The sequence below is a fragment of the Hyperolius riggenbachi genome, chromosome 7 (genome assembly GCF_040937935.1).
Source record: "Hyperolius riggenbachi isolate aHypRig1 chromosome 7, aHypRig1.pri, whole genome shotgun sequence".
Classification (NCBI taxonomy): domain Eukaryota; kingdom Metazoa; phylum Chordata; class Amphibia; order Anura; family Hyperoliidae; genus Hyperolius; species Hyperolius riggenbachi.
In genome coordinates, this window is record NC_090652.1 from 15096655 (window position 1) to 15121646 (window position 24992).

Sequence of the window (24992 nt, forward strand, 5' to 3'; positions counted from 1 at the left end):
CCAATGGACCAGGGAACCTAATCACAGTAAACGACACCATGAAAAAAGAGCAATACATGAGGATTCTCAACAACAACATCAGGCAGAAACTTGGCCTTGTCCACCAGTGGACATTTAAGTATGACACACAGCAAAAGTGGTGAAGAAATGGTTAGCAGACAACAACATTAACGTTTGGAGTGGCCCAGACAGAGTCTTAACTTGAATCCAATTGAAAATCTGTGGAGGGAGCTAATGATCAGGGTGATGGCGAGAAGACCCCCCCACTGGAACAAATTGGAGATGGCACACAAGACCCCCCCCCCCCCCCCCCCCCCAACCTCAAAAATGTGCAGTTCATTGCTAAAGGTAAATGGGCAAAAAATACCTGGGGAGACATACAAAAAGCTGGTCTGCAATTTTAGGAAGCGTTTAATTGCTGCAATAGCCAATAAATGCTTTTCTATTGATTATTGAGACGTGTATGAATAATTTTGGACTGGACACTTTTTGCTCAAGTGTAAATAAAAGCTGACAATTTTTTTTTTCTACAATAATGCCTCTTGTACATCATCTTATTATCTTTTGGGAGACACCTATGTAATTTCCCGTCAAAAAATGACTTGCTGGTTGAATAAAAGTAACTTTAAGTAAAAATTTGCCAGGGGTATGAATAATTATGGGCAGCACTGTAAGCTGTGTGTTCCAAATGTATACAGGAGTCAAGTCTGAGGAAGGCTTCATAGCTTAAAGTTTATTACTTCATCTTAATTCAAAACTTCTTGCTTTCACTAGTGCAATAAGCTAACTCTCTAACTGGTTGACAAAGCTAACAATTAGTAAGCTAACTCTCTAACTGAGTCACTAAATTATCAATCACAGGTTCAGTGAGTCTCATATGAGCACAAATCAATTACAAAATGCAAATACACAGCATTGCTCTCTCCAGCACAACCTCTCACACAGTGCTGAGTAACAGCAAGGAGATAATCCAAGATGGCATCCGCCTTATATAGGGAAGGGTGTGGCCAGAGCTCAGCTTTTAAAAAAAATTGCACTTCTGTAATGGACTCAAAGTCGTAATTACAGCTTGCATCCGTAGACATGGGTGCACTGGTAGTGAGAATTTGTAATCTCGGCGGATTACGGATTATGACTATGGTGCTGTAGTCCACTATTACGACTTGTCACTACAGATATCCGTTAATTTACAAATCATTATGCCCAACACTACATGGGACAAAAGGGGTGGCAAAAGGGAGTTAGACTGGCCTCCCCTTGACCATCCAGGGCGACACCACCAGACCAGATGCCACCCCACAACTCCTACCCTTCCCAGCACCATGCAGGGTGACCCAATGGACAGTGAAAGGGAGGTACTGTCCCTGCCTATGCCTGCTGCTCCAGGCATGTGTAGTGAGGTGCACCCTGCTGCCGACTGTGTGGTCCAACAACCAGGATACACATTCCACTACATGCCGATGTAGGGCTGGAATAGCAGCTCTGGTAAAATAATGGAGGCTGTGGATCTGCCATTGTGGCTCCAAAAAGCACATCAGCTGGTGGAAGGGGACACTTTATACCAGCTAATAGGGCAGAAAGGTGTTGGGGCAACAATCTTGCCAGGAGCCCATTCTTGCGGATCACTGTTGGGTCAGTTGGGGGAATAATTTCTGGGAGAAAGGTCTGGCGCTGGGCGACAAACTGGGGGGAGGAGACAGCTGATGAGGTCTGGATGCTGCTTCCAGCCTGGTGTGCAGAGGGGGTTAGCGTGCAGTGGGACTGGGCAGGCTGCACATGATGCACAGAGTGATGGCTAGAGGAAGACGAGAAGTATGTTGCAAAATCTTCAGCTGATAAGCATGAAGAAATAAGAGGGGGAGGGGGGTGGAGAATGGCGTTAAAGCTGCTGAACAAGCTCTTTTGATTGTGGAAAAGGGAGGATATTAGGTATGAAAAATAGGACTGTTTTGCCACAGAGAGTGCATTATTGAAGATGTTCAAGGCTTTTTGAATGAGATGAAGTCCTCACTTGTGTTACTTTTCCTCCAACGCTGTTCAGCTACTCTAGAGGATTTTTTTCGACTGTTTAGTAGCTATGGTCAGCCAGGGTTGGCGACTGACCCGATGAGGGTGGACATTGGTAAGAGGGATGAAGTCATCCATAACTTTTGTGATGGAGCGGTTGTAGTGTGTAGCAGCAGAGTCTGGGTCAGTGAAAGATTGTGTGAGGAGAGGTGCCAGGGCATCAGAGACAGGTTGCATGTCTAGATGTGTAGCTGCTGAGTCTGGGTCAGTGGAGGATTGTGTGAGGAGAGGTGCCAGGGCATCAGAGACAGGTTGCATGTCTAGATGTGTAGCTGCTGAGTCTGGGTCAGTGGAGGATTGTGTGAGGAGAGGTGCCAGGGCATCAGAGATAGGTTGCATGTCTAGATGTGTAGCTGCTGAGTCTGGGTCAGTGGAGGATTGTGTGAGGAGAGGTGCCAGGGCATCAGAGACAGGTTGCATGTCTAGATGTGTAGCTGCTGAGTCTGGGTCAGTGGAGGATTGTGTGAGGAGAGGTGCCAGGGCATCAGAGACAGGTTGCATGTCTAGATGTGTAGCTGCTGAGTCTGGGTCAGTGGAGGATTGTGTGAGGAGAGGTGCCATGGCATCAGAGACAGGTTGCATGTCTAGATGTGTAGCTGCTGAGTCTGGGTCAGTGGAGGATTGTGTGATGAGAGGTGCCAGGGCATCAGAGACAGGTTGCATGTCTAGGTTGTAATAGTTTCTGCAAGTATGTGAGTGTGCTTATGGCAGGGTGGTAGGAAAAGAGAAGGAGGGACAGAAGTTTAGCAAGTTATGGTCAGAGAGAGGGAGCTGATCATTAGTAAAATCAGTAACAGAACAGAGATGAGTGCACTCACTAGTGTCTGTCTGTCTACTCACTCCTCACTCACTATCTCACAACTCACCAGATTCTGTCACACAACTCAATCCACACACAAGTGATTCTCTGCAGCACAATGCAGCGCACTGTCTCCCTTAATATCCTCCTCCTCACTGAGCCCACAAAATGGCTGACAGTCTCACCTCTCTTATATACAAGAGGGGAGGGATAGCCTGTGATAGGTAGCTAGGATCTGGTTGCTAGGGCCTATAATTGCTCCGGATTGGTAGAGAATTTGATTGGACAGTTAATTCTGCTATATTTAATGTAAGCTATAGTTGTGGATGTACGCATAACTTGCACATTTCTGCATGTAAACCGTAGTACACTGATTGGACTGAAATGACCCCATTTTTTTTTCAATGGTAATTTTCAGAAATTTTAGTCCAATCACAGGACTGGGAAATACTCGGAAGTATTGGAGCAATCTCTGATTGGTCCGATGCTTCTGAGCTCAGTGATTGGGTGACATTTCCGAGTTGCTGTAGTGCGCCATTCTGACATTGCTGCATTTATGTTTTGGAAACCAGCGTTCCGATAGACATTTCAAACCATCCCTAGTCACAGTTTCTTAACCACCCTGCGACCGCCTAACCTTTATTGGCAGCTGCAGAGTGGCTCTGTTGTTTTTAGCGCCACCATATGCCATCATCTCACGAGGAGCGAGATGTGACAGTAGCTCACACGAGCGCAAACTCCTTATGTCTATATATGTACAGTGTAGCGTATGTATCGTAGTGTAGGGCCAATTTGGGGAGGGGGGAAGGAAAGAAAAAAAAATGCAAACATTTCGCTCCTTTTTTTTATGAATATAAAAAAATAAATTGCAACAGCAATCAGATAACACCAAAAGAAAACTCTATTTGTGGGAAGAAAAGGAGGTAAAATGAATTCGGGTGCTAAGGTGTATGACTGAACAATAAACCTTTATAGTTGTGAAGTGCAGAATTGTAAACAATGGCCTGGTCACTGGGGGGTATAAACCTCTGGTCCTCAAGTGGTTATTTTGCACAATTGGGAATAAGAGAGAGAAACATGTACATTACACGGGGCATATGAGTGACACGAGGACACAGCGGTAATAAGAATGTGGAAGTGACACCACATTGCTCTACAAACATAACACAGATCTCTTGCTATAAGTACATATAGGTCTGTTGTCACAGGAGTAACACATTGCTTCCACTGTCTCATCAAGCTCTACATTCACTGCTGCTCAATGTATGGCCAATGCTTTAGGTGTGGGAGGGGTCAGTGACATGCAAATAACTCTGTGTATGCAAATGTCATGCAGATTGTATGCAGATAATCATATTGGTCAGGAAATGCATTTGATTGGCTGAACTCCCAGCTACATAACATTTTCATGCAAGTCAAAGTTGTAGTCATGTGATTGGCCGTCTGTAATGAGCTCCACCTTCTGCAGTTCTCAGTCAGGCTTATAACTTGTGATGGTCAGTGACATGCCAATAACTCTGAGATGGTGCAAACTGTATGCTAATTTTATGCAAAGCTATGCAACTGCCGTATCTGGTCCATTTCCAGTCTGCACAAACTTTGCCTCAACTTGGTATTATCAGCAGCTCACTGACCATCCCTAATGACAATTATTCTTCCCCTCAGAATTCTCTAACAGGAAGTGATGATGTTTCTCTATTTGCAGCGCAGAGTCCCGGCATCAGGAACCTCTCAGAGACTTGTCTCTCTGTATCCACAGACAGTACAACGTATGATGATGTCACTGGACAAGAGTCTCCTGCAGATATCCTGGTGACCCCAAATATTCCCCCAGACCCCCCTCACCTGTATAATCCTGAGGGGCCTCATACCCAGCACCGCTCTCCCTCTGCTGGAGGGTTTCATTCCTGTTCCATATGTGGGAAATGTTTTGTGAAAAAATCAAGTCTTGGCATACACAAGAGAATTCACACTGGTGAGAAGCCCTATTCATGTGCTGAATGTGGGAAATGTTTTGTACAGAAATCAGTGCTTGTCATCCATGAGAGATCTCACACTGGAGAGAAGCCCTATTCATGTGCTGCGTGTGGGAAATGTTTTGCATGGAAATCAAGTCTTGTCATACATGAGAAATCTCACACTGGAGAGAAACCTTATTCATGTGCTGAGTGTGGAAAATGTTTTGTACGGAAATCAAAACGTGTTAGTCATGAGAGATCTCACACTGGAGAGAAGCCCTATTCATGTGGTGAGTGTGGGAAATGTTTTGTAAACAAATCAAGTCTTGTTATACATGAAAGATTTCACACTGGAGAGAAGCCATATTCATGTGCTGAGTGTGGGAAATGTTTTGTACAGACATCAGAGCTTGTCATACATGAGAGATCTCACACAGGAGAGAAGCCCTATTCATGTGCTGAGTGTGGGAAATGTTATGTACAGAAATCACATCTTGACATCCATGAGAGATCTCACACTGGAGAGAAGCCCTATTCATGTGCTGAGTGTGGGAAATGTTTTGTACGGAAATCAAACCTTGTCATCCATGAGAGATCTCACACTGGAGAGAAGCCTTATTCATGTGCTGAGTGTGGGAAATGTTTTGTACAGAAATCTCATCTTCTCAGACATGAGATCTCACACAGATGATAAGTAAGAATCAGTGAAACATAACTTCCCCCTTTAGTGAGCCTGAACTGGCCACAGCATACTGCTCTCCATCTCCTCAAGAAAACTGAAGTAGGGAGGATGGAGAGTGGAGTGCAGCGGCCAATAACAGGCTGGTTCAGTTCCGCTTTAATACTTTATAAACCAATGCACTGAGTAGCATGAAAGAGCCCCGGGATCTGTATAATATGCTGCCAGGTGCATCTAGCAAGAAATAAAAGAAATATTGGAAAATAACACTACCAGAACATTTCTCACACTCAGTGCAGTAATAGAGCTTCTCACCAGTGCAGCCACACTTGTTCATGGACGGGAGTGTGAACAGACACATTCTTCCACAAGCGCTTGTGAGGAGGTTTGCAGAGGACGGGGTAGGGAGAAAACAAAGAGTGCACTCAGACAACTTGAAATGAGAAGAAAGCTAGACGGTCGTAGACAGATCTCACCTGAAGATGTAGCTGACAAGCCCATACTGGAGTTATAAGCAAGCAGGCTTATGTCCCCTTCTGACCAAGGACCAGGTTGGTTGCAGCTTCTCTTCCCCCCAGGAAGGAAGCTTGTAGTTGGAGGGAGAGTCACTGGAACCGCTGGCTGGAAATGTAGCTGTTTGTGTCACAGTGCTGACTGTACCATCACAGCTGTGTACACATGTGAGCTACGAAAGACTCACATATTGGGCGCAAGTGATCTATTTCCATAATGACTATATGGGCTGCCCCAGAGGTGTGCCTTCTCTATATATTTCCTGAATCCTTTACTGGAAAATTCCTGATACAGTTTGCTATAGAGACGCGTCACATAGCTCGCTAACTCATCAAGTGTTGGAGACTTACCACAGCGCCATCGTGCACTGAGTGGGTCAGGTCTGTGAATCGGATGCTTCCCCTCCACAAGGCAATATATCACCGCAGAGGTACCCAATCTAATGTGACCAAATCTGCTCTACCTGGATAAATTCCCCACACACTAAGTTATAATATATCCCCTATACTGAGTACCCATCACTGTTATTAATTAATCTCCAGCTGACGTCCGAGCTCCTTCATATTACTGCTGGTTATTTTGTATCCTCTAAGGCAACTGTTACTGTTTATGGCTGTTTTATAGTTTTTTATATATCTAAAAGTAGGCCAAGTGCTTGACGTTTATATGTATCCTGATGTGCCTATTCCAGGCCTCTAATGTATCATCTGACACTTTGTTGTACTCTCTCACTAATGTGTATTTGCCTTACTTCTTCAATAAACTTGGCTACTTTAAAAAAAAAAAAGTTTTATGGTTGTAATTAATCATATTTCTTCATGGACTACTACATCATCATCTGTTTCTACTACATCATCATGTCTGTTACTCTATGTGAGGTTGTGTTCCCCTTTAGACTTTCATTTGCATTGCCTGGCGGGGGGTTAGCACACTACTATTTAAAGTGGACCTGAACTCAGAACTTCCTCTCTGCTCTAAAGATAAGCAACGGTATAATAACCTTTAAAAGTGACACTGAAGCGAAAAAACAACTTATAATATAATCAATTGTATGTGTAGTACAGTTAATGAATAGAACATTAGTAGCAAAGAAAAGAGCTGTTATGTTCAGTTATATAGCATTTATTCCTATTCACAAAATACAAAGTACGGTTTGCAGAGCTAATGTTCCTTGGAAATTCCTTGCAGTAGAAACCTTATCTAAGGTTGTTTGTCACTGTTTCTTTGATGTATAAGCACTTCAGAAAATAGGACTGTCTGTGACACAAGTTGGGTCAGAGAGCTCAGATAAGCTCTTTTTCATAGATAACCACTGAAGTTGTTTAACTCTTCATGTACTGGAAACAATGTATGACTTGTTCCTTTGCTTCTAATTTTCTATTTCTTACCTGTAGTACACATATAATTCATTATCTCATAAGTTTATTTTGGCTTCAGATTCACTTTAAAAAAAAAAACATTTCTTTGTTACAGCTGATACAATTCCTGCGATAAATCTGCAGTGCGTCTACTTCATGCTTTCATGAAAGCTGACGTAACGGTAACATCTTATCACGCTGGTGCGTGACGAGATAACAGACACTGGTAATATAGAACAACAGTAATATGGTCTAGACCGGTCACTACTTGTGTACAAGTAATCTTTCGAGGTACAGAATCGTCAGGCTTAATCGTACTCAAAAACAGCAGGGTCAATAACGGGTATCAGATGTCAGTCGTGCTTCAAGGATCAGACAGTAGCAAGGTCAGGGGTCAGGCCGGGTCGGTAACGTTAATCAGATGACTGCGGTACAGAAGGGTAAAACAGAGGCAAGGTCAGAAAACAGGCTAGAAGTCGGTACACAGATAAATCATACAATAGATGTTTAATGGCTGGATAGTGTAATGGTTAAGGGCTCTGCCTCTGACATGGGAGACCAGGGTTCGAATCTCGGCTCTGCCTGTTCAGTAAGCCAGCACCTATTTAGCAGGAGACCTTAGGCAAGTCTCTCTAACACTGCTACTGCCTATAGAGCGCGTCCTAGTGGCTGCAGCTCTGGCGCTTTGAGTCCGCCAGGAGAAAAGCGCTATATAAGTGTTTGTCTTTGTCTTTGTCTTAATTCAATAATATCAGGAGGATATTACGAATGAATTACAATTACAGCTATCAATACTCAAACCAACAACAACTGACTAACTAGAGTACATATATATGGTGAGTACCACCATATATAATGTAGCTCAAAGGTAGCTAGCTAGGCTAAGAACCAGCGAACTGATTAGTATCAAGGCCAGTGAGCAACTGAAGCTCCTGGCCTTGTATTCCTGGATGAAATTTTCTGCCTTCACTCCCTCAGATGACGTCAGCTGCCGACGTCACCTAGATCCGCCTCCTTGGCCTGTAAAGGCCACTCTGGCTTGTGTGCGTGCTTCTGTCTGATCAGCACACGTGCGTGGCCTGACTATCTGCCGGAGGGACGCTGGGGATGCCGACAGCTGCGGATGGCGTAGCAGCCCGCACGGATGAGCGAGTCCTGCTGGAGACGCCATGACGGACATCGCAGGACCCGCTGTCATCAGGTAAGTTTGTTACACATCTTTTGTTTACAAATTAGCTGTTCTGCAGAGGCAGCCAGCTGACACAGCTGAGAGATCAAATTACACTAAGTGATTAGTCACAGATGAGAGTGACTTTAAGCACCTATCTGTTGATTGTAATTAAGGCTATGACTAAGAGCTCATTTCTGTCCGGCACATGTTCTCTATTCCTTGATGTTCTGCATTTATCACTAAAGACATTTTAAGTGCATCCTTGGTGGCCTTCTGTGAAGGAATGTTGGATATGAGTGTTGGCTGCTGGGACCTGGCTCCCCTCGGAAGGTATGGTGGCTGGGCGGTGTATGTACAGATACATGTACTACCTTTTATACTTACCTGAGACTTCCTCCAGCCCCATGCAGGCCTTGGGCTCCATCGCCGTCCTCCCCGGCCGCTCCGTTCCTCCTCCGTCTCACCCGGTACGTTTCCCAGCCGCCCTCCACTGCATCATACACAACTAATACCAGTGCGGGCATGACAGGAGGTTGGTGTGGAGCTACAAGCTCTGGGCATAGTACATAGGCATGCTGCCAGCTAGTGTAGCATTGGCCCGGTACGGTATCGCGCTGATCAGCCAATGGTTATTTGATCATTTGGTTTTTTATTGAATTTTTGTAAGCCGAAAACAGCATACAGATATTAATTATATGCATACCTCTTACAGTTGTAAATACACTTTTACAGTATTAAAACAGGAGGCATTCTGGACATAGATGTCTAATTCTACTATTAATCGTAGCTAATAACAACCAAATAATAGTAACAGTAACACTATTACAAGTGGTATAACAAGTGTAGAAATAAGAGTTGGTATATAATTAAGCATTATACATTATACCTTATATATATTGAAGCAGGCCTAAGGGGCAAAGGTATAGGATATTTTTTAGTAACGGTGGTGGTGGTGGTGGTGGTGATGGGGGGGGGGGGGGGGGGTTGGCAAGTCATGTACATATAGGATTGTGGAGGGACTAATAAGGCTCTGGTGATGGTTTAATTACAACTTATAGAGATTAGACAGTTGTTTAGGGGGTCTGAAGATTATTTTCATATATGGAATACCACTCGATCCAAAACATGGTTATTTACTGCAGTATATAGTAAGTAGAGATGGCCAAACACCAGATTTCGCGAACTTCCGGAAAAGTATGAGTTTGTGCGAACTGCCACAGACTTCAATGGGCAGGCGAATTTTAAAACATACAGGGACTATTTTTGACCGCAAAAGTGATGGAAAATTTGTTTTAAAGGGTCTAACACATGCGATACATGCCAAAAGTCGCAGAGTAGGGTTATAAGCCCTAAAGAGCAGAAATCACATTACATTCCTAAACTGGAGGCATAAAGTGCTTTAAAACATCTTGTGTGTGTATACATAGATCAGGTAGTGTAAGTAGAGTACTGCTTCACACTGACACACCAAACTCACTGTTTAATGCACTGCTGCAAACAGCCGCGAAGGGTTGTCATTAGTTGACACTCTCAGGACATAAAATATCAGTCCTCTCGGCAGCAATGTTTGTTTAGTGATGGCCGTAGCTGTACAGATACTTATCGACTGCTTTCTCCTGTTGTAGCAGGCGGTCAAACATGAGGAGCGTTGAATTCCAGCGAGTCGTGCTATTGCAAATCAAGCGTCTCACTGGCAAGTGTTTCTTCCGCTGAATATCAGACAAGCGTGCCATGGCCATGCAGGAACACCTGAAATGCCCACACACCTTCCTGGACTGCTTCAGGACCTCCTGTAAGCCTGGGAATTTAAACACAAATCGTTGGATTATAAGATTCAGCACATGTGCCATGCAGGGCATTTGTGTTAACCTGCCCAAACTCAAAGCCGACAAGCGATTGCTTCCATTGTCACACACCACTTTGCTGATCTCCAGTTGGTGCGGGGTCAGCCACTGATCCACCTGTTAGTTCAAAGCGGCCAGGTGTGATTCTCAGCTTTGAGGAGAATCATGTCCAAGATGGTGTGACATCGTCGTACTTTGCATGTGGAGTAGGCCCTGGGGAGCTGGGGGTGTGCAGTTTGAGAGGAGAGCACAGCAATAGAGTAGGATTCAGCCGAGGAGGAGGGCGACAGCAAAGAGGATGTAGGAGGAGAAGAAGAGAAGGTGGCAGCAGGCCTGCCTGCAAGCCGTGGCGGTGTCACCAAGTCTGCTGCACAGCTACGTACTCCATGCTTGCCAGTGGTCAGCAGGTTTACCCAATGTGCCGTGTAAGTAATATACGTGCCCTGACCGTGCTTTGCATTACAGGCATCTGTGGTCAGATGGACCCTTGACCCAACCAGGGGAGGACTGGGACCTTTTGGCCTGGGGGGAAAAAAACTAGAGGCCCATGTTCATGGCAGCCTCAGCCCAAATGGTCTCCCCACACACACTTACTGTATATCCAAAGAGGGACTGTCCCTTCAAAAGAGGGAAAGTTGGGAGCTATGATGGTAAGAGAGCAGACAGTTTTTTTCCCACAGACCCTCCAGGCAAGCCTCTGCTCTGCATCATGCTGTGTATATTTACTTTCCCGCCCTCTAATTGCTAATTGGGCTTTTATTCCCCTCAGCCAACCCAGTGGTTCATATTGCCTTATACAATAACCTGAATGCAACAGGTCATGCACCAGCCCTGAATCATTAAATGAGAGGCAGCCTGGGGGGAAATCTCCCCCCTTCCCCCCTGGCCAGTCCTCCCCTGGACCCAACGCTGTGTGCCAGATATGACACCACTTGACTTTCAACATCACAGTACAGTATGGGTATCACCTTTTTGTAAAGATAATTATGGCCTGGTATCTTCCACTGCGGTGTCCCAATCGCCACAAATTTTCGGAAGGCCTCAGAGTCCACCAGCTGATATGGTAACAGCAGGCAGGCTAACAGGTTTGCCAAGCCAGCTGTCAGACACCAGGCAAGGGGGTGACTGGCAGACATTGGCTTTTTCTGCTCAAATATTTCTTTAACAGACACCTGGCTGTGGGTAGAGAAGCAGAAACTGCTTATGGTGAGAGGCGGAGTGGAGGAGGGTGGCTATGAAGGTGCAAGGGAAGCAGTGGATAAAGCAGCTGAAGATGCTGCACCTGGAGGAGGAAGAGGAGGCGGAAGGGTGGTTTTGCATGTGTGTGCTGCTTTTCCCCATGTGCTCATCCCATTGGTGTTTGTGATGGGAGATCATGTGCCTTCATAAGGTAGTTGTTCTTAGGTGGGTGTTGCAGTTTCCACAACTCAGTTTTCATTGGCAGAGATTTCAGATGGCATTGCTGTAATCTGAGACAGAGACACAAATAAATTCCACACTGGTGAGCTCTGGAATAACAGCATTCTGGTGGTGGCTGCAGCAGGCGTTGAAGGGCGTGTTGGCTGGCTGACCCTAGGTGGCGATATATGCCGTCAGACACTGCCACGAGCTGTTTGCAAAGAGCCCCCTTTGCTGCTTACAGCAACTTGTCTCCTCCTGCTCTCTGTCTCCCCCTCTGAACTGTACCCCCTGTTCATCTTATCTTCCGGGCTCCCACGTTGCATCCATGCCCACATCATCATCATCCATAGCTTCACTTGTGTCAGACACTTCCAAAACTGCACCAACAACAGGTAGTTCATCATCGTCCTCACACCTTATGTCCTTGTGTGTAGTGACACCTAACTGAGACATATCAGGGGGTGTAACATCCTTAGCGCCTTCATCTTGTAACAATAAAGGTTGTGGATCAGTAAATTCATGACAGGAATGTGTAAATAACTCCTCCGACAGCTCAAGTGGAGCGGCTGTGGTGCTAGTAGTAGCAGTGGTGGCTGCCGGGTGAGTGGTAAGTAGTTGTGGGGTGCCCGAATCAGAGCAGGAGGAGGAAGATATGTCATGGTTCCGTGCAGAAGCTGAGGAAGATGCGGTGTTGCGCTGTGTTAACCAGTCAACTATGTCCTCAGAATTTTGGGGGGTGAGGGTAGATGCCCTCTGAACACTGTGCATTGGTAGAGGGCCACAGGAAATCACACCAGCACAACCTTGAAAAGACCTACGGGGTGGCCTGCCTCTGCCTGTCATTTTTTCCATATTGAGGGTATGCAGTACTACTAACAATATTCAATACTGGTAGACTGTGTGTGTGATCACAAAGAGGCACACAATCAGTGTCAAATACACAGCAGCTGTGTGTGTGTATCACTGGGCTGTGTGCTTTACCAAACACAGAGAGATAACCTATAATAAGTTAAATCACAAATACTACAGTTGAAAGCTATGCACTGCTTATGACAAACAGTGTGCTGGGCTTGTAATAGATAGAACAGAATACTTTAAAACCACAAGGTCCAGCAAATGACTGGGGCCTGTATGCAGTGTGTCACCTACACAGAGAGATATCCTATAGTAACTTCAATCACAAATACAGTTGCAAGCTATGCACTGCTAATGATAGACAATGTGCTGGCTTGTAATAAAGACAGAAAATGATACTGTAGATTAGAACTACAAGGCCCAGCAACTGCCTGTGGCCTGTATGCAGTGTCTCGCACACAAAAAAAACCACAACAGAACAATATTAGCCCTCAAAAGGGCTTTTGTTTTGGGGTGCTTTCAGCAAGAACTAATGGCCTAGCTAACTTCCTGTGTCTGGGCGCTACTGTGTGCTTCTGGGTGGGAGGGTGACCGTGGGTGTTACTGTGTGCTGCTGGATGGGAGGGTGACACTGGGCACTACTGTGTGCTGCTGGGTGGGAGGGTGACCCTGGGTGCTACTGTGTGCTGCTGGGTGGGAGGGTGACACTGGGCGCTACTGTGTGCTGCTGGGTGGGAGGGTGACACTGGGCACTACTGTGCGCTGCTGGGTGGGAGGATGACACTGGGCGCAACTCGGTGGGTGAATGACACTGGGCGCTACTGTGTGTTGCTGGGTGGGAGGGTGACACTGGGTGCTACTGTGTGCTGCTGGGTGGGAGGGTGACACTGGGTGCTACTGTGCGCTGATGTGTGGGAGGGTGACACTGGGTGGGAGGGTGACACTGGGTGCTACTGTGCGCTGCTGGGTGGAAGGATGACACTGGGCGCTACTGTGCGCTGCTGGGTGGGTGGATGACACTGGGCACTACTGTGTGCTGCTGGGTGGGAGGGTGACACTGGGTGCTACTGTGTGCTGCTGGGTGGGAGGGTGACACTGGGTGCTACTGTGTGCTGCTGGGTGGGAGGGTGACACTGGGTGCTACTGTATGCTGCTGGGTGGGAGGGTGACACTGAGTGCTACTGTGTGCTGCTCGGTGGGAGGGTGACACTGGGCACTACTGTGCGCTGCTGGGTGGGAGGGTGACTCTAGACGATACTGTGTGCTGCTGGGTGGGAGGGTGACTCTAGGTGCTACTGTGTGCTGCTGGCAGTGAGGGTGACACTGGGTGCTACTATGTGCTGCTGGCAGTGAGGGTGACACTGGGTGCTACTGTGTGCTGCTGTCAGGGAGGGTGACACTAGGCACTACTGTGCGCTGCTGGGTGGGAGGATGACACTGGCGCTTCTGTGCACTGCTGGGTGGAAGGGTGACACTGGGTGCTACTGTGTGCTGCTGGGTGGGAGGGTGACACTAGGCACTACTGTGCGCTGCTGGGTGGGAGGATGACACTGGCGCTTCTGTGCACTGCTGGGTGGAAGGGTGACACTGGGTGCTACTGTGTGCTGCTGGGTGGGAGGGTGACACTGGGTGCTACTGTATGCTGCTGGCAGTGAGGGTGACACTGGCTCTTAGCCACCTCCCCCAATCTGTAATCTTCTGCTAATTGGGCTGCTGGGTGCTGCGCTCTCCCCTATCCCTCGTGACTTGGCTGCTGTCTTCAGAGATGTCTCGCACATAGACAACAGCAACATGCTGGAGCTGAATAGGGGATAGTGTGTAGATGGATCAAATAAAATCAATCGATTTCAGTGGGGTGGATTACGACATTTTTCTTATGTTCAAAGCTTACAATGGTGGTGCTGTCTGATGTTGTACGCAAAACCTTCATTTTATTGCAAGGTGTCTTTCATATTTATTACTGAGAAACGAGCTTAACTGATCTAATTTCTGTGTGGATGTTCTTATACTCCTAAGCGCAGTTTTATTTGATTTATATGATCTAATTTCTGGACCGCCTGTATAGAAGTCTCAAGTCTGCATTGTACACTAATGAGTTCCATAAAGGAGATCAGTCATGCTTGTTTCTCAGTACATGCACCTCACAATAAAATAAGTTTTGTGTTCACCAGACTGCATTGCACTAATTTAACACAGCATCAGCATTAATTTTGGTCAAATCTCCATCCATTTCTCGAGCCAGCAGTTTGTGTGTGACATGCAGCCCTGCCTTGCCTGTCAGGGCTCTGCACTGTCACACACACGATAAGCAGAGGAATTCTGTGTCATCTGCTCCTGGGTGCAGAGGAGGTATATGATCCCCAGAGCAGATGACACAGTCTCACTAAAAAGCACATTGATTGATACCTGGCTGGCTGGGGGAGAAGACGGGTGTCCTGAACAAATGTATGGTGCTCTCCCTCCTGTTGCTGGCTGCTAATGCCTGCCTGGTCTGCACAGGAGACTGGTGGCGGGCTCAGTCGGCCAGCTGCCTCTCTCTCGTTGGCTGGGGAGACACCAGCATAAAAAAAAGAATGTTACTGATTGGAGGGCGGGAGGGAAGTGGGGGGAAAAGAAGCCTAATGCTTCTCTCTGCTTGGCCCTTATCGCAGCCAAATATTGATTATTTATTTTGATGAATGCCTGTCCCACAAGGACAGGCACTACAGATAGAACACCTGTAATGTAATTTGTACGGACTGGCAATCCACAGATGGACAGTGGCAACCCTGATGAGTTCTCCCCAGGGGGGTGCTTGAGTATCCAAAGCACCCCTCTCTGCACGTGCCTGGCTGACTGTGATGTAGGGGGTCAAAGTTTAGCCCAATGACGAAGTATAGGGGGCGGGGCTAACGTGCTACGTGGTCACGTCCCGCCGCAGATGCGAAAAGCTGAATTTCACCAGGAACTGTCCGCTGGCGAACCGTCCGGGCCATCTCTAATAGGAAGCCCTGTTTTATAACAGAAGAGTACAAACAATCCCTGTATTTATGCAGAGGCAGCTGACAGCCTGATTAGGATTGCTTGTTATATAATATGCCCCTCCCCCCAGCACCTCCTGTCAGATATGTAGTTGTGGGGTGATGTCAGAGCAGCCTGTGGGCAGCCAGGAGACCTCCGCTGGGTGGAGCAGGGGGTGAAAGAGACATGAAGACACAGGCTTGTTCCCCATCCCAACAGGGTGACTTCCCTGCACCTTCATCCACTCCACAAAATTCTGCCTCAAATCATCAGATGCCGTTGCCGACCTTCACACTACTGCAGAGCTGAATCACAGGAACCAGAAGCAGCAGGGATATCCTTCAGTATGGCCACACTGTGATGGATGACACCGGAGGGGGGATGGGGCACTGCCCTTGTGTAGGTATACAGCACACACACTGCTCAACATCACCTGTATGATCTGATATGACCTGGGCATTCCTCTAGCTGCAGATGTGGAAGCCACAATCACTTCCCTGAGGAATATGGAGCCCCCCAGTGTGGGGTCACTCCACCCCAAAGAATATAAACTCACAGGATCCATAAGACTGGGGGGTATGACGTGTCCTCCTAAAGAGAATGTACGTTGCCACTCCCTTGGATGACCACATAGATGCCCAAGTAAATGAAACTGATAAAGTTAATTTGAGTGACCTTCTCTACGAGGTAGAATATGGTGAACCACCTCCTATTCTGCATACCACCAGTCTACGCCCAAAATCTAACTATATGCCTGCATTAAGCAGCAACAAATATACGTCCATGTTTATGGACTTGGTAGCTGAGGATGTAAAATCAATTAATTGGAAGAAAAGTGGAATGGATAATTTAAATAGTGCAGAAAGGAAGGCTTTAGAAGAGCTGCAGAATAACAAGGAAATTGAAATAAAAAGAAGTGACAACGGTGGAAACGTAGTGGTTATGAGCAAGGATATGGATGAAAAAGAAATTAGACGATTACTGAGTGACAAGTCCACATATGGAAGAATACGTAACAACCCATTTAAAGAATTGATAGAAAGAATCAATGACAAAATTTATATGGGGTTATTTGGATGGAATTCTTTTAGAGAGGGAGATGGAATGTTTGAAAATAGATGTTTACACTACCCCTACTTTCTACATATTACCAAAGACTCACAAAAATATTGAAAATCCCCAGGTCGGCCTATTTTATCAGGGAAAATGGCACTCTTGAGAAGGTGGCTCAGTTTGTTGAACAAAAGATTAAAGATATTGTGCAAAAATTACCCTCTTTTGTAATGGACACAAAGGCCGTCCTGGCGGAGATTGGCTACATACATGTGGAGGACAATTGGCTTTTGGTTGGTTTGGATGTGGAATCTCTCTTCACGTCCATCCCGCACCAAAAAGGCCTAGTAGGTGGGTAGGAGCCGGAGGGTGACACTGACTGGGTGGGGGAGGGGGACAGACACTAGGTGGGTAGGAGCCGGAGGGTGACACTGACTGGGTGGGGGATGGTGACAGACACTAGGTGGGTAGGAGCCGGAGGGTGACACAGACACTAGGGGGGTAGGAGCCAGAGGGTGACAGACATTAGGTGGAGAGGAGACACTGACAGGGCACTCTCACCCTTCTCCCTCATGGCAGCTGCATCTTGGAGGGTAGTAGATCATCCCAGGGGCTGGCCTGATACGGTCAGGCAGCCACGCAGTAGTAGGGTAGCCGGGGTGGAACACTGGGGACGGAGCTGAAATGGCCAGGCGGACGCGCGATTGGAGAGTGGGCAGGGAAGGTGCTAGGGGCGGCCAAGGAGCCACATGATTGGAGGGTGGGCAGGGCTGGGGGAGAGAGGCTGATTGCCCACCATTGACGGTGGCCAGAGTCCTGCAGCCGGGACGTCCCGCAGGTGAAAGGGGGACGTTTCCCGGGACACAGAGCAGCCTAGGACAGGGGACCCCAAACCCGGGACATGTCCTGGCTACAGCTGGAGGTCTGGTCAGCGTAGTGTAGAATGTCTTCCTTAGTTAAGCGCATTGCTTACATAGCAATGCATGTTTCGTAAAATGCCGGCCACTGCTTTGAAGTTTCACGATGACAATACTTCACTAGAGCGGCTGCTACTATGTTCATTTTCTCAGCATTTTGCGTTTTTGTATGTGTCTGTGGTTGGGTTTGCAATTTTCATGCATCCACCCCCCACATCCAAAACCTCATGAAGTCCTGCAACTTCCACCTCCGCAACATCTGCAAGATTCGCCCTTTCCTGACCTCTGTTGCCCCCAAACTCCTCATCCATGCTGCCCCGTTATGAATGCGGCAGCCAGAATCATCCACTCCTCCCATCGCTCCACCACGGCGGCTTCCCTCTGTGAATCCCTCCACTGGCTTCCTATCCAGTCCAGAATCAGATTCAAGATAGTTAGCCTGGCCTACAAATATGTCCACAAAACCTACCCAACCTACATTTCTGATCTTACTCAGAGGTACACACCTAGCCGCTCACTCCCCTCCTCCAATGAACTTCACCTGACCACCCCCTGCATCACCCAGTACCATGCACGCCTCCAGGACTTCTCAAGAGCTGCTCCAACACTATGGAACTCCCTACCTACCTCCATTAGAGTCGCACCATCCTTCAACATCTTAAGAAGGCCCTCAAAATTCACGTTTTCACCCTGGCCTATCCCCGTCACTGGTGCTTTAAACCTGCAGCTAAATGCAGAACTCTGGTCCCCTACCTTTCATGTCCCTACCACTCCCTCTAGATTGTAAGCATGTGGCAGGGTCCTCCTTGTGTCTCCTACCTGATCACGCAATGCTATCAATGTACACCCATTCTATGGATCTCAGTGAACTCAACTTACCTAATCTTCATGCACCCATCTAGTGACTATACACTACCTTGTACTCATCTCATACTGTGCTGCATGATCTGGTTTGTATTATATATATATATATATATATATATATATATATATATATATATATATATATATATATATATATATATATATACAGTATATATATGTGTGTGTGTGTGTGTGTATATATATCGCAAAACACATGCATGTTTTGTCCATAGGAAAGCACTATATTAAAACTGCACTATGTGGGAAGATCCAACATGTACGATTTTAAAATGGTACAAAAAAGAGGCAAAAAACTGTGATTTGGAATGCAGCCCATAGGCTTTTACTGAGTTTGATTTTGCGTGTGTTTTCTGCTAAGTGGATGTAGCAAAATACATTGAAATCGGGAATGTTCAACCTGTGAAATGTCCAACAGGCATACATGTGCTCAGGGGTGTAACAATAGCCCCTGCAAGGGATGCAGCTGCAGGGGGGCCCTTAGAGGGAGAAGCCTGTGGGGGGCCCCTGGCTCTGGGGTCCACCAGGGCCGTTTTTAGGGGCAGGAGGGAGCACAGTGCAGGAAGGGGGAGCAGCAGGCACAAACATCAGTGGGGAGGGGGGCCCAACATCCCCCTTGCTTCACATCGGGCTACCATCAACACTACCCCTCCCGAAATGACACGACAGCGTGGGCCTGAGGGGGGGGGGGGGCGGGGTTGGGAGGAGTGGGGGGCATCCAAAGTTTCGCAGGATGGCCCAGTGATTTCTAGTTACGCCCCTGCATGTGCTGGTAATAATGATAGATGGTGATAAAGATGAAGATAAGGGAGTTGTGCTGTGATTGGTAATAAAAAATATATTATTAATAATAATAATAGCATTCAAAGGCTGACTGCAGGTAATTACACAAAAAGAGCTTGCAGTTAGCTTATTCACCACAAGGTGTCGATCTCGCCTCTGCCACGTGAAACTCAAAGAGGGGAGGCAATTAATCCAAAAACAGGAAGTGTGATGTAATAGCAGGAAAAGCAGTTGAAGGACGGCCAAAGGACACGCGGCTGGAGGAGGTAATTGTGTGAATCTTGTTATATATAGAGCAGAGGTTTGGGGTGGGCATGCTTTGTTACAGAGGAGGACATAGTACACCTGTCACTATCCTGATCATCCCTCTTGATGAGACTTATATATAACTGCTGTGACTTGTTTGCCAGTTTTCTATTGCTTCCCCTACATGTACCATAGATTATGGGTCGGATCTCACCTTCCTAGTAATAATTCACTCACATCACAGAGACAAGAGAATATATATATTGAATACAGCCATGTCCCTCCAGCGCTGGCATTTACCCTTGTATAGCGTATTTTGCCCCCAGCATTGCCATATTACTGTGAAGTGTAACCCTATCTCCCCATCATCATCCACCCCCACCCCGAATGGGTAGTCGTCAGGGCAGAGGCTCAGGGGGCACCAGTCTCGGGGAGTACAGCTCTGAGGGTGTGCCTGTGCCCCCCACCCCTCCCTGAGCACTTCAGAGTTATGACTCTGCTTGTTTGGGAGACTACCTAATACTGGAGGTACATCTGCCTATACTGGGGAGGATGCTGCCTGTCTCACTTGGGGAAAGGGTCTTGGGGCACACTTGCCTGTCCTGAGAAGAGAGACTGCTTGGGGTATATTTGGCTATCAATACTTGGGGTACTTCTTGCTATCTAGTCTGGGAGGGGGGTATTCTAATACTAGGGGAACATCTGCCTATATTTGAGGGGAGGATGCTTAATACTGCGGTACGTATGGCTATCTAACATGGTTAGGGGTACTGCTAAATATAGTATATATAAATACACAGAGTACATTGTGATATCTAATCTGGGGTTGGTGGGCTGTCTAGTTCTGGGGATACATCCGGCTATCTCTAATGGGGATGGTGGGCTGCCTAATAGTGGCTATCTATACTGGGGAGGGGGGGGTACCTAATACTGGGGGCACATCTGCCTTGTTAACTTGGGGAGGGAGACTACTTGATGCACCTGGCTTTTGAAACCCTTCAGCACTTTATTTGGCCTGAGGAAGTGGGCAGAGACCCACAATGTGCGTTGCCTGTGCTTATAAACAATTCATTATATTTATATATAGGAATTTGTCATTTTTTGAGGTAAGCCACTTCCCCTTTTTCTCTTTTTTGTTTTAAACTCAGTTTTATACACACCTTGGTGCCTCTTAATGCCGTTGTGATGGCTTCCCAAGTCTTCCAGATATTAGTCATCCTCCAAACCAGTCACCAGTCAGACCACCACTTGAGCTCCATAGCTATGTTATCAATGGCAAAAGGGTGAATTTTTAATGATATGAAGGGTGTGAGCAGGAATCCAGGCGCATGCATCTCTATGGAGAGAGCTTGCAGGGAGGAGTAGTTTTATTGTTAGGGTATTCTGCCTTTATTCCTGAGAATGATACACAGTATCTATGTGGGGGGTTAGTTTACATAATTGCCCCTTAGGGAGTGAGACATAGAGAATAATATAATCTGTGATTAGTGCAGAGCTCTGATTGGCCGATCTTGTATGCTATGGAATACTGAGCCCATAAGATCCTCATGGAGCAGCTCCCACCTCCAGCTGGTGCCTCACACGTATGCACACTCTCTGTGTTACCTTATCTCTGGATTTCCCTCACTTCTTGTGCTGTCAGAGGTGTTTCATGTTTATCCCAGCCGTTATGGAAGGCAGGCTGGTATCTCTTCCCTGTGAAGAGGGAAACTTTCCCTGATATCTTTTCCCACCGGCTGTTCATAGCAACAGTCATAACTACAATGCTGTACAATAGAGTTGTTGTTGATCAGTGGCGGTCTCAGGGAGGGAGGTCCTGAAGAAGCAGGTTCTGTGCATTGCATCCATTTTCAACAGATGAGACAGGTGCACCATATGACCATATCCATTGCATCTCTGATGAGAAGAAGCCAGTGTGCAGTCAGAAGCCACTGGTGTTGGATTGGAGGTTAGAGACTGAACAAAGATGATGGCTGGTGGGTGGAGCCAGGTAACAAGGGGCATGACTGGTAGGACCGGTAGAGATGATGGAGGCTGCAGCTAGAGAGTGGTTGGGAGGTCTCCCCTGCTTCTGTCCTGGTATTGGCACTGTCCCAGCTGGGAGATTTGTTGCTATGGCTCATGGAAGGTTTGGGGTTAGTATGTGATGGGCAGGTATGGTCAGGATATGGAGCTGCAGTCCCATCTGCTCAGTTCATCAGCTGCCAGAGCCATAAGTAATGATAATTCATAGCTAATTAGCTGCAGGCCTCAGCTCTTATCTTCCTATATCTCCAGCTGTTCTCTCTTCACATCCTCATCCATCTACCGCTACCAGCACTGCTGTAACCTCCCAGGAATGTGTGCATGGAGAGGAGGAGAGAAGCACCAGATGATGAGCAAGGCACACTGGGAGAGAGGACTGTGGTGCTGAATGTGTAGATACCACATCTTGTGGGATATTATCACCCCCTAGCAAATTACGTTTTTTTTCTGTGCATTGATTATTATTACTAATATCTTACAGCTATAATTTGTTATCCATTTCAGAACTGAGATCTGAGCTTAAAGAACAAATAACATATGTGAGGAGTGATCAACAATCTATGGAGGAGGGTGGCATGATGGAGACAATTAAAGAAGAAGAAGGAGAGACCTATGTGAGGAGTGATCAGCAGTCTATGAAAGAGGGTGGCATGTTGAGGACAATTAAAGAAGAAGATGGAGAGACCTATGTGAGGAGTGATCAGCAGTCTACGGAGGAGAGTGACATAAGGACTAGTGAAGAGGAAGAAGAAGAGGACATTATTACTGGGATGACCATTGGTGAGTGATAAATGTATCTCCTTTTAATGTCCAGTGCATATAAGCTGTGTGCTCTACATGTTGTCAGTATATAGGAGTCGAGTCTGAGGAAGGCTTCATAGCTGAAAGCTTACTCCTTCTAAGTTAGTCAATAAATGGCATCATCCTGATTCAAAACGTCTTGCTTTCACTAGTGCAATAAGCTAACTCTAACTGAATCACTAAACTATTAATCACAGGTTCAGTGAGTCTCAATTTGGCACAAATCAATCACAAAATGCAAATACCCAGCACTGCTCTCTCCAGCACAACCTCTCACACAGTGCTGAGTAACAGCAATAAGATAATCCAAGATGGCATCCGCCTTATACAGGGAAGGGTGTGCCCAGAGCTCCGCTCATTCCTTTTGGTTGCTAGGGACATTCTGGTAAAAAAAAATGCACCTCTGTAATGGACTCAAAGTTATAATTACAGTGGGCTGGAAATGTGCAGTTTGAAATTGAATTTTCAATTGCAAGCTTGCAGTGCAATGAGAGATCAGGTGAGCGCCTGAATTGTCCTGCTATTGCTTGTGCAGTGTGTTTGGCTGCTTGCCAGACTCGGTCTGTAGCAGCCCACCAAGCTTCACTATTTGACTCCTTCACATTAGATGTGGGCAGCTGGAACTGGCTGGTCTTGTCAGCAGAGAGTCACTCGCCAGATGTTTCCCATCTCCCTTTTCCGCACAGCCGCACCGCCAGCCACTCACCTCTTCACTCACCTCCAGTGCCAAAGCTTCCTCTTCCCCCCCTCCGTCATAAGCTGCTGCTGTGCATCTCTTTCTGCTGCCAGCGTTTCTTATCGTGATTTGCCAGTAATGTGCCGATGAGCCACATGTGAGAGACTCTGGCTGCAGAAAGAGATTAACAGATATCACTGATGACGAAGAAGGGGAAGAGGAAGCTTTGGTGCTGGAGACGGGCGGAGAGGTGAGTGACTTGTGGCGCTCCTGTGAGAGGAGCTGTACTGAGGTGGGGATTGGACTGCCAGGGACTATCTAAGCTTCTGGATGGGGGCATCTGGCCAACTGTAGTGCAAGGGAGGGGGGGGGGGCATCTGACCACTTATACTACAAGGAGGGAGGGGGGGAAACATCTGACCATCTATACTACAAGGGGTTGGGGGTGCATCTGGCTACCTGTGCAGCAAGTGGGGGAGCGTCTGGCTTCCTGTCATGCTGTGGGAAAGGGGGAGTAGTTGGCTAACTATACTGAAGAGGGGTGTTATCTGCCTTCCAATACTGAAGAGGAGGGGGGGGGGATATTGGAGGAGATGCTGTTGGTCAGGAGGCGGCTGGTGACAGTACAGATCCATCCCTGCACTACACTACAGTCTGCCTCTGCTCTCTCTATCACACTACAGCACACCCTCTCACTGTCACTAGGCCTCTCTACACTCACATCTGACTTTCTGCTCTATCACACTAACTTCAGCAAACTCCTCCTTCTCACTCACTAGTGCACTACAATCTGTCTGTCTACTCACTCCTCACTCACTCCTCACTCACTCACTATCTCACAACTCACCAGATTCTGTCACACAACTCAATCCACACACAACTGATTCTCTGCAGCACAATGCAGCGCACTGTCTCCCTCAATATCCTCCTCCTCCTCACTGAACCCACAAAATGGCTGACAGTCTCACCTCTCTTATATACAAGAACGGAGGGATAGCCTGTGATAGGTAGCTAGGATCGGGTTGCTAGGGCCTATAATTGGTCTGGATTGGTAGAGAATCCGATTTGCCAGTTAATGCTGCTATATTTAATGTAAGCTATAATTGTGGATGTGCGCATAACTTGCACATTTCTGCATATAATCTGCGGTACACTGATTGGCCTGAGATGACCGTGGTGTTCCGCTTTCCACAGTAATTTTCTGAAATTGTTACTCCAATCACAGGACTGGGAAATACTCGCTAGTATTGGACCAATCAGAGAGTGCGAAGGCATCCCGCTGGATTCCCATTTCCACAGAAATGTTCTGCATTCTCTGATTGGTCCGATTCTTCTGAGCTCATTGATTGGCTGACATTTCCGAGTTGCTGTAATGCATCATTCTGACATTGGGCTCTATTCACAAAACTTCTCATACATGACTCATCACCACATTTATAAAAATAACCTTCTGTGACAGAAGAAGAAAAGTGTAGGCACTACAGTATTTGCGCTGAATTTGAAAAGATAAAGCATAAAACACACACCTCTTCATCCACACTTCTGGTATTGATAGCGTGCTCTGATTGATTAGAATTATCTGAGGGGGTGTGGTGGCAGCCTCCGTAGAAGCGCAGATTGTGCGTGAAACGGCCGTAAGGCTCTCTGTGCCCAGCACCCACTGCCACCACACCACCTCAGATAATGGTACGTTCATGCATGTTTAAGTTGAATGAATATTTTTGATGCCACAATTTGAAGATACACTGTCTTGGATTTTTTACATATGTTCCACCGCACTCTGGATTACATAGCAATAGAAGCAGTGCCGATTGTCTCCCTCTCCCTTACTGTATAAAAATAACCTTTCAGCACATTTACAAGCACAATAATCACTCAAAGTAAGTTGTTTCTGTTTAACTTCATTTCAATATTACTTTTCTTACCTTAATTATACTTTTGCTCTTTGGAAGCCTAAAAATGTA

General features: G+C 46.7%; 1 protein-coding gene across 1 annotated transcript in view; it reads left to right on the forward strand.

Moving 5' to 3' along the window:
* The window catches only part of LOC137525343 (uncharacterized), a 440546-nt gene that overhangs the window by 54984 nt on the left and 360570 nt on the right, over window positions 1–24992 (forward strand). Inside the window, 1 exon segment of the mRNA XM_068246397.1 lies at window positions 22056–22331. Coding sequence (XP_068102498.1) covers window positions 22056–22331 — 276 coding nt within the window.